General features: G+C 41.7%; 2 protein-coding genes across 2 annotated transcripts; both read left to right on the top strand.

Annotated features, from left to right (window-relative positions):
* The first annotated feature begins 330 nt into the window (after positions 1 to 330).
* On the top strand, positions 331 to 1592 carry LOC125764528 (S-adenosylmethionine sensor upstream of mTORC1). Its single transcript, XM_049428881.1, has one exon. It carries the CDS (start codon positions 558 to 560, stop codon positions 1560 to 1562), a length of 1005 nt encoding a protein of 334 aa, XP_049284838.1. The 5' UTR covers positions 331 to 557; the 3' UTR covers positions 1563 to 1592.
* Positions 1593 to 1728: 136 nt separating this feature from the next.
* LOC125764476 (G-protein-signaling modulator 2) lies at positions 1729 to 8412 on the top strand. The gene is made up of 7 exons (XM_049428785.1): positions 1729 to 2488; positions 2855 to 3594; positions 3755 to 4316; positions 4893 to 5087; positions 5152 to 5237; positions 5304 to 5526; positions 5598 to 8412. The coding sequence occupies exons 1-7, from the start codon at positions 2444 to 2446 to the stop codon at positions 6003 to 6005; spliced, it is 2259 nt and encodes a 752-aa protein (XP_049284742.1). The 5' UTR covers positions 1729 to 2443; the 3' UTR covers positions 6006 to 8412.
* The last annotated feature ends 2063 nt before the right edge of the window (positions 8413 to 10475 follow it).

Genomic DNA, 10475 nt, shown 5'->3' with positions numbered 1-10475 from the left:
CCTCGAATTTTCCGCGAGCTTTTTCAAACAGTTTTGCTTTGCTTCCCTTATCATTTTTGTCCAGATCCTTGTTTTTTTTTTTTATAAACCGTCAAAGCGAATGCACTAAAGGCGTTAAACATTTCCATATTAATATCCGGGTTAGGATGGTAATCGGAGGGCAAAACAAACATTTAACCCATCATTAGGGCTTGCGCTCTCTTAAAGTTTATCCAAGACATAAACCGCGCAGGAAATTTATTCGAGCAAATTCAACGATTTCGAGCAGCTGTTCTCACGCCAGTGAGAAAGCTCGATCGACCAAGGCCGATTCCCGCTCTTTGTAGTGGATTTTGCGAAAAAGTGATTGAGAAATGTATTTTTTTTCTAATAGTAGTAATTTTGCATTTGTGTTTCCTAAAGTATAGTCCTAAAAACTTAAATTAGTTAAAAAATTAAAGTGAAAATTTTCATGTTGTTATCATATGTCAAAATTTTTCATCGACTGATTTGTCCATGGCTTAACTGTTTGTTTACATATTGAAACCAACTGAACACGCATTCGAGTTTGATTTGCGATGGCTACGCAAGAACAGTTAGAACTATCCGGGCTAATTAAATCCGTTCATCAACGGTTGCGTGATTCGGCGAAGCAACAAGATCCGGAAACGGTATGGAAGGAACACGTTCGTGACGAAGATTTGTTGAAAAGCTACGCAGAAGCAATGCACAAGCTGGCCACGTGCTACTGGGATCGGACGATGGAAGTGAGTTGCAAACGATCCAACAGTCGCATCGAATGGGTTGTTGCATCTTGCCGGTGCTATTTCCACGGTGCAACACCACTCCTGTACCTGTTTCGCGAGAAGGATGATAAAGTCATGCAGGCCATCGATGCTGGATACCATTACGAACATCGTCCGTACTCGATCGAACGAATAAAGCTGCTTGATGTAGGCAGCTGTTATGATCCGTTTTCATCCTTCCCGGATTTCGATGTAACGGCCATTGATATTGCACCGGCATGTTCGTCGGTGTGGAATTGTGATTTTCTAGAAGCATCAGTGAACCAAACCCTGGCTAATCCGTTTGCTTCAGAAGAACAGCATTCCATCGCAGCGTTCCCTAGTGATCATTACGATGCGATTGTTTTTAGCTTGCTGCTAGAATATCTTCCCTCATCGGATCAACGTTTGCGATGCTGCCGGAAGGCGTATGATTTGTTAAAACCAGAAGGAATCCTGCTTATCATAACACCGGACAGCCGACATCAGGGAGCGAATGCGAAATTGATGAAAAATTGGCGCTACACGCTTGGACTGATGGGATTTTCTAGGATAAAAATCGAAAAACTAGAACATGTAACCTGCATGGTGTTTCGAAAGTGCATATTTCCAGCAGTGGGTAAAAGATGGTGCGATATACATCGAGAAGCGTACATGGAACCAGTGTTGAATATTCCGCAAGACTTTAACGAGACGAAACTGGAGGAAAAGGATGATTGTCCAATGGATGTGCCACGAACAGAGGAGGACGACGGAGAAATAAGGGAAGCCTTTGCTGGGTTGCCTTTTGTAGAATGAAAATAGGAACCTATTAAATAAACGATTGTTTATTCATTTAATATAAAAAAGTTTTCTTTTGGGAACAATAATTTTATTCGACATTAGCTCGCAATTTAAAAATGAAATGAATTTAAAATTAATAACGTTATCTTTTTTTTAAAGCTGCTGTCAGCGAACTGTCATCATCGATGGCCGGCGAGATTGACATGGTGCCGTGTTGTAGTTGTTTATTGGTAGAAATTGAACGATAATTTAGTGTAAAGAATCTACAAAAGCTGATTGCAACTCTAGTGCGAATGTTACAAGGAATGTCACGGATTGCTATCGGAAGCGGCCACTGTCCCGCAACGTATGCTATTGTAATTTTACGTAAACAGTGAATGTGGCTTCTGTTCGGAGCAGTTTGCAAAGTTCGCATCGATAGCATCAAATGTCCGGAATAGGATGTGTTCGTAAACTACACCTGGTACAAGAATACTCCCCGCACTGAGAGTGTAACGAGAAGGAGTGGTGCAACAAACTGTAAAGACTGTGCGTATTAGAATACTCGTCATCGATATTAATCGCAATAGCTGAATCTTCATCCGGTCGCTCCCCAAAAAACAACAAGTTGCTGCTGAAGATGTTTGCCGTAGGCAATGCCTTGGTATAGGAGTGAACGAGAAAGCGATTGAAGGGAGCCGAACAAGAGAGGCGCACGGAAGACGAGAAACAAACAAAACACCATCGTCTCTTGCAAGGGAAAGTGTTTTCCTTTCGGTGTGAACGTGAAACGTTTTTCGTGCCGTTGGCTGCTGCTGTTGCCAAATTGAATATCGTCAGCTGCAACTGGAAAGCATCGCACGCGTCTCCCCCCAAAAAAAAAGATTCCAACATTCCAATCAACACACGCCCGTACGATGTCGTCACTTTCGGCGAGTGCTGAAAATTTATCCAGCGATCAGGTAATATGTCGAATGGATGCAGTTTTTTTGTTGCTGCTTTGTACGTTTCCAAAGCACTTCGAAACGTTCCTACGCGATGTCAAGATGCGCTTAATTAAAAGACAAGCCGCTAGTCTGTTTTTCATTTGTTGCTTCAAATCCTTCACTCCTCTCCCACCCGTATGATCCGATAAAGACGCAGTGAATCATAAACGGTACTGTTGTAAGCCGATGATGAACGCATGAGGCATCGTCCGGATGGGGGAAGAAAGTTGAAAGCAGCAGGGTGCAGATGAATGGCAGCGTTTGTACGCTAAGGGCGCCAAGATCAATTAACTGTTGTATTTGCTGTCGTTTCTCATCGTACGCTTTCCGTTCTTTCTACAGAATAACGATGGTTCCTCGATGTGCCTCGAGTTGGCGCTCGAGGGTGAACGGCTGTGCAAATCTGGCGATTGTCGAGCGGGTGTGGCATTCTTCCAGGCCGCTATCCAGGCCGGTACGGACGATCTGCGAACGCTCAGTGCCATCTACAGTCAGCTGGGAAACGCATACTTCTACCTGGGCGATTACACGAAAGCGATGCAGTATCACAAGCACGACCTCACGCTCGCACGCTCGATGAACGATCGGTTAGGTGAGGCTAAATCTTCCGGCAACTTGGGCAACACACTCAAGGTGATGGGTCGGTTCGATGAAGCGGCCATTTTCTGCCAGCGTCATCTGGCAATAGCGCGCGTCCTCGAGGATCGGCTGTCGGAGGGACGGGCTCTGTACAACCTTGGCAATGTGTACCATGCCAAGGGAAAGCAGCTCGGCCAGAAAGATCCGGGCGATTTCTCGGCCGAGGTGCAGGATTCGCTGCTGAAAGCGGTTGACTTTTATCAGCAAAACTTGCGGCTAATGCGCGAGCTAAACGATCGTGGTGCACAGGGTCGGGCGTGCGGAAATCTCGGCAACACGTACTATCTGCTGGGCGAGTTTGAGACGGCGATCGAACATCATCAGGAGCGGTTAAGAATAGCGCGCGAGTTTGGCGATAAGGCGGCCGAACGGCGAGCAAACAGTAATCTGGGCAATTCTCACATCTTTCTCGGTCACTTCGAGCAGGCGGCTAATCATTACAAGTGAGTAGTGGAGGTTAATCGGAAGCATTAGGTATTAGGAAAATCATTTTTGTTATTGAAACGCGAGAGGGAGTATTTTAACGTTTTTTTAAGACGAAAATTGTGTTTGTTGTTGCTCGATTATAGTCACTCATGTTATCCTATTACTTCCGTTTCCCAGGCGTACTTTATCATTAGCGATCGAGCTCACGGAAAGGGCGGTAGAGGCGCAGGCGTGTTACAGTCTCGGCAATACCTACACACTGTTGCGCGATTTCCCCACGGCGATCGATTATCATCAGCGGCATCTGGCCATTGCGCAGGAGCTGGGCGATCGTATCGGGGAGGCACGTGCCTGCTGGAGCCTTGGCAATGCTCACACCTCAATCGGAAACCACGAGAAAGCGCTACACTACGCCAATTCGCACTACCTGCTGGCGAAGGAGTTGGGCGATATGGTAGGCGAAAATACGGCCAGCATGAACATATCCGATCTGCGCCGAATGCTTGGCCTGCCGGAGCTGTTTAACACGGACAGTGTGAGTAGTGATGCTGGTGCACATACGGCCACCGTAGTGAAGGGACCCTCGGATGGCGTCGACAGCGAAACAGGAACCATGCACCGTAATCAGCAAACGCTGCATGGACAAACGCATGCGACAGCAGCAAAGGTGGCGTCTCTAGCGGCAAGCAAACAGCATCGCTTACGTCGACAAAGCATGGAACAGCTAGACCTAATTAAGGTATGCTTTACGATGTTTGATCGAACACTCGGTAAACACTGTGAGGGGGAGATGAGGGGGAGGTGAGGTGGTGGTGGGGATTGGCCGGGTGTGTACGAGATCGTTATCGCTAATGCCGGTCGGTCGGTCTATCCAACGCAAAAACAACCACCGGCAGCTATAATCAAGGGCAAACAATGATAATCGATGGGAATATGTTGAATGCGTAACGACCGGGTCTCGGTAGCAACATGGGAAACGGGATTGATAGGTAACTCCCTCCCCCGATTTAGCCACATCACCCTTTGATTGGTTCGTGGTTCGTGGAGTTAGTTCATTTGCGTAAAGTTCGTATCGAACGGTGCAAGTGAATGTAGTTTTATCATCCGTCACATATTGGTCGGGTGAAGCAGCTGGGCAGTAATAAAAAAAAACAAACAGAATAATGCAGTCTTATCAGACCGGTGAGATAAGAAAATGTTGCCAAAAATTTCCCTTTACTTTCCCTGGGGGAACGTGGAAAAAAAACTCTGCAACTAACGTTGTCTAATCTCTATTGGATGCGAGTGACTAATGAGTTCGTTTCTGGTTTTGTAGTTAACGCCGGATGGCAAAAAGCTGGCCCAACATAACGTGCAGGAGAATCAAACGACCAATGCGCAGGTACCACCGTCCCAACCGTCGAAGGTGAAAAAGAGCGAAAACAGCTTCAAAAACAACGACGAGGATTTCTTCGATTTATTAACACGATCGCAGAGCAAGCGTATGGACGATCAGCGTTGCACGCTGAAGGTTAGTACCGTGACGTAGTTGCTTTTATTTCCTTCTATTTCTAATGATTGTGTTTTGTTTTTAGTTAACGCATGCCGAAAGTGTTGATTCTGCAAGGAAACCTTTGACACAACATAACAGCAACAACCCACCGGCGGGCAAAGAGAATAGGTATGAAACTTCAATCATCCCACTTTGGCGCTATAAGTACTAATTGCTTTTCTTCTATTGGCACAGGAACGTACTGCTGGAAATGATTGCACATTTTCAATCGGAACGAATGGATGAACAACGAGCCCTGTTGCCTGGATTGAAGCGGATATCGCTTGGTAATGCTAACAATATGAGCCATCCCACGAATAACAACGAGTCGGCACCCGGATCGACCGCGAAAGAGGATCCGGTCGCACTCGGTACACCACCGGACGATGCGTTCCTCGATATGCTGATGAGATGTCAGGTGAGTTGTGTTTTATTTGTAAAATATATTTCTTACAGTAAAATCTAATTGTGTATTTTACCAACGCAAAGGGTTCACGGATTGAGGAACAACGTTCGGAGCTGCCAACGCCAAATATAACGCTCGATGCTGAGGCGAGTGATGTACCGGTAGTCGCACCAGCAAAAGCCACCTCGAACAGTGGCGCAACCGTACCGGATGAGGATTTCTTTTCGCTTATCATGCGCCTTCAGGGAGGCCGTATGGAAGATCAACGTGCCACCGTACCGCTGAACAATAATCTTAATCGCAGTGGCAATCAGGAGCAGCAACACAACCATTCCAATGGCAGTCTTAATGGTAGCGGTAGCGTTAATAATAATAACGGTGGTAACGGTTCAAACAGTACTGCCAACAATGGTAACGTCACCAACGGGAATGCACCGAACGGTGGCACCGGTAGCAGCGGTGGCAGTAGCGTTGGGAAAAGTTTAAAATGATTTTACTCATTCGATCGTTAGTGCTGTAATGGGTCACTAGCGGTCACCAAAGTGGTTGCAGTTTTGTCAACTTTATAGCTGAAAAAAAAAACTGAATGATTGGTGTTACATATTATTTAAGCACACAGAAAATGGATAATCGCTTTTTTGAAGGTTCCACTTTTGTGTGCGTAAATTTAATCTTTCGTAGAAAAGCGTACAGTTAATTGTAACTCCAGTATTGGAGCATTTTAAGCATGTCCCACGATTTCATATCATTCAATATCAAATGTTTTTGGGGTGGGCGTTTGACAACATTTTAATGAAAATTTTATTCTATTGTGGAAAGATGGTAATTCTATTTTTTTGGTTAGTTTTATCAGCATACTGTTGCGTTCAATAACTTTTTGAAAGACAATTGCGTGTGATGAGAACGAGATCGATGATTATGAAGTTAAGTCGATGTACGTATGTACGAATACCCGTGCGACTATATTTGTCCCGTCCATTTATAAGCGAGCATTTAAGTTTTTGCATGACAAAAAAATTTTTTTGGTTGATTCAAACGATTTTGTTTGACCATTTCAGAAATTTTTCAAAGTAGCTTTTTCTTTGTGTAGCTCCACTTTTTAGCGTGTGTTGTTTTCGAATATTTCTAAAAAATTATTGTTATATTTGATAACTATTTTTACCCCCTGGTACGGAAGCTGTGATTTTTTTCCAAGTTTCAGAAAAAAATTAATCAAATGATGAATGTAACCTAAATTATTGGACCTTAAAAGTACAATTTAAGTTTACGGTGAGTTGTGCTTTGTAAACTATTGTCCAATTGTTTTAATAGTAACGCACTGAGCTATGCTTTAAATGAATTTCTTTTTGCAATATATTCGGTGGATTGATTATTGTGTAATTAAAAGGTAGCAGCACCATTCGGTTTCGTATGACACTTTTTATTGTAGTTATTGTGCACTTTTATTGAATGAATATGATTGCCAGCTACATTCTCCCTCCCGATATAATGTTTAAGTAAGCAGTAGAGCAAACCGTATGCCATTGGTAGTGTGTAAGAGTTAACAGGTTAAAATGGGTTAGCAAAACTAAACCAGACTGGACCTGATTTAGGTTTGGTTGGGAAGCTATCTATGCTATGTTTATTGATTTATTTTTTACAGATTGATAAAAATTCTAGCAGTAAATGTTCTTCTGAAGTAAAAAAATAAATGAACATAACACAATATTTAAGAGAATGAAACGATACAGCCATGCGTTGTACCCGCGTTAGATGTGGCTTACAAATATGTGGCGCGATGCTACACAAATCTTCCATTCCTACTTCCTATTGGAGTACACTGCACCACTAGCATTGCACAAACCCGAAGCAAACAGCGGTTCGAATGATCTGTGGAAGCGCTATTCAAGCACACTCTCGTATTGCTACCTCCGCTTCCGAATGGGTAGGATTAAATGATATATTATCATTCCGCTAAATAGTAAGAGGGACCCCGAAGAAGGAAGGAGAAAGAGGATCCTTTGGACGATCCAGCCAACATAGTAACTAGTAACGTGTAACACCTTCCAACGTAACGAAACAAATACAACGTGCGAACTCTACCGGTAGGAACAAAACATAATTACTAATCAGGTATTAAAACATCTCATTTAAACAAAAAAAAAAAAAACGATAACATTGGAAATCTAAACGTCCCGCCTAATATGCTCTCGAGTACGCAGCAGCGTTATCTGTTGATATATATACGAAATTTATACATATTACATACCATTTATACACACTACCGATCCATTGCGATATCTTTACTGGCCCGCGGAATGCGGACTCCAAACTCCCCCTCCCTAAAAGCACTAAGTGTGTGCGTTTGCCAAAAACATAAATCATGCATGTATTCACATTTCTATGATGTACAATCGGCCTTTGAATGCCATATTTCAACGATTCCGTAATTTTATAGTAAAATTCGAAATGGTTTAGTGCTTGCTGTAGTGTGAAAACCCGGCCAACGTTCATATCATTCGCCTTTTGATAGCTTTTGTTGTTTGTGGAGTAGAATACAATCTGCTGTTAATTTATGTTTCTGAAGTGGTACTAAAGCTAGGCAAGTTTCTACAAATATTTTTACGTTTTTTGGGTAGTTGGTATGATTGCCACAGCATACTAAATGATATGATTTGTATGATGGTTCTTATTGCTGGATTCTTTAGTGGAGATGATTGAAACTATGGAGAAACTTAATAAGAAAGAGACACAAATCTCCCCCCAAAGCTCGAATAACAATGTTCAGCGAAAGGAAACGAATCTTAAATCAATACCAATCAGAGCTCTATTTCTATATTGGACATTATCACGAGCTGCTAAATGAAAATAATGATAATAAAGTATCTACAATTTTCCAAATCCAATTACGCTATACGATACGAACAGAGAGGATTTTGTTTTGTGCATCGTAATCAGTTCCGAATTGTATATTAATTTTTATTTTCTTTACTTTTACGGGAAAGTATAACAACTTCAATTTAAGGACAACAATTGCAGGGTTTTTCACTCAAAGGCAACAGATTTAGTACAACAAGATTTTAGTAATTAAATGGAAATATAATATTATTTTTGGTAATATAATATTTCCATACTTTATTTACTCCAGTACAGCCGAGCATTATATCTGGAGATCGTTTCAACTGTTTAATTTTTTTTAGGAATTATCAATTGATTTGGTAAGAAGTATAATAGCTTGACATAAATTCTAACCCTAAATAACTATTTCCAACCTTTTTGGTTCTAAATATTGCCTCCTAATTTTAGCATTTATGATTTCAACAGCCAACACACTGTTTGAAATGTAAATATTTATTTAAATTATGAATTTATCATTTACGCGCGCGCACCTACAAAAGTGGTGCGCATAAATCTCAACCGGTTGTTTGAATTATCTTGGCTGATTTATGCTTCAATTACTTTTCCAATCGGGTCGCTTAAAGCAAACAATAAAATTAAAACTCCACTTCCCATAGGCAGTTCGGTGAGTCGCATCTCTTTCACTTGCCCAAGCTTTTGTGAGATTGTCTTGCCAATGCAAACATAAGGTGTGCGCAAGATGAATGCCGAACGCCGCTGGGCAGATTGGTTTGGATCGCATTGCAGCTGCATGATGCATCCCGCAGGCATTGATTCATTCGCTTATCACCTCGCTGAGTGCTTGGGTGTAGAGATGGGTGAACGAGAAAAGAAAAAAAAAACACAAACCGATACTAAAACGAAACCAGAATCGATACGTCACCTTCACCCCGTGGACGATGGTAGCCAACGGCGCTTTCGCAGTTTGCAACAGTTACTTCACACAGACAGTGGGTCGAAAGCGCCCCAAACGGATAAAACAATTTACACGTATTCGAGTGGTAATATCAATATATTATGCTAAAAACACCTCACTTGCCTCCCACAAAGCCGTTCGCCGTTGCGATTTGATTTTTTCACCCATGGTTCGGGTGCAGTGGGTTGGGGATAGGTAAAATAAATAATAAAATCGAAATGAACCGTTTCGTTCCAACCTTGTTTTCTCTTCCGATTCCGATTGGAAGAGACCTGGGACGGATGAGGCGAAGCACGGGACGCAAGGTTTTCAATATTTGCAAAGCGAACGCTCTGAGCGCTGGCGATCTGTCCGATGGATTATTTATCCATTTCAATTTTGTGCACATAACCGTTCGGTGCTCCATCGTGACCGATCAATGTTTTGGAACTGTGGCAACAATCTTTTACGTTTCTTGGATAAAGGTGATAATAGTAATTATTATTATTAGTCAGCTTAAACAATCTAACAATTTTTTAACTTAAAGCATTTTATTTCTTTGTTAGAGGTTTTCATTATTTATAATGTTTTATTAGGATTTTGAATTCTATTTTGTAAGAAGGAGGAAAAATACCAGAACTACGTCAGCATTTTCCACTTCAACTTGAAAAAATGGCTACAACTTTTAACATTATAACTTAAAAATACTGTTTTTGCTCCAAGTAGTTACGAGGACTCCTCGGTTTAGTTGAGATTTGATCCACGATCTTCAGTACATTAAACCATAGTCAGAGACATGGGACCAAATAACCAGTTCTTTAGGCGATCTTTCAATTTTATATTACTTCAGTTTTAGAGATCTTACCTAATTACCTAATTATATTTTTCCTTTTTGCTTACCTAATTATATTTTTCCCTTCGGTACTGAAATTTTCATACCTTTTATTATAATTTTACATAAATATTCTTAAAATTAGGTGTTTCTAAAACTACACTGTTTTGTTCATATTCCAAAAAAAATGTTTTATTATGTCTTTATATTCGTTAAACAACATTAATTTTCCTCCCTATTTACACTAATCTCCACAAGCTCATCCACTCTAGGGGATAAGGAAGCAAAAGGCAACAAGGAGCATGTTTTGCATCAAGGCTGCACCCCAGGCAATCGCACTTCATTCACACATTTCTA

This window comes from Anopheles funestus, chromosome 2RL, assembly GCF_943734845.2.
Source record: "Anopheles funestus chromosome 2RL, idAnoFuneDA-416_04, whole genome shotgun sequence".
NCBI lineage: Eukaryota > Metazoa > Arthropoda > Insecta > Diptera > Culicidae > Anopheles > Anopheles funestus.
Note: the sequence above shows the minus strand (reverse complement) of the source record. Positions and strands in the feature narration are given on the sequence as shown.

What these genes read in the sequence shown, in the direction of transcription:
- LOC125764528 (XM_049428881.1), top strand. Translation starts at nt 558, where the DNA reads ATGGCTACGCAAGAACAGTTAGAACTATCCGGGCTAATTAAATCCGTT.
- LOC125764476 (XM_049428785.1), top strand. Translation starts at nt 2,444, where the DNA reads ATGTCGTCACTTTCGGCGAGTGCTGAAAATTTATCCAGCGATCAG. An exon ending in AACAGCTAGACCTAATTAAG is followed by an intron (nt 4,317 to 4,892) that starts GTATGCTTTACG and finishes CTGGTTTTGTAG; the next exon opens with TTAACGCCGGATGGCAAAAA. An exon ending in CCGGCGGGCAAAGAGAATAG is followed by an intron (nt 5,238 to 5,303) that starts GTATGAAACTTC and finishes CTATTGGCACAG; the next exon opens with GAACGTACTGCTGGAAATGA.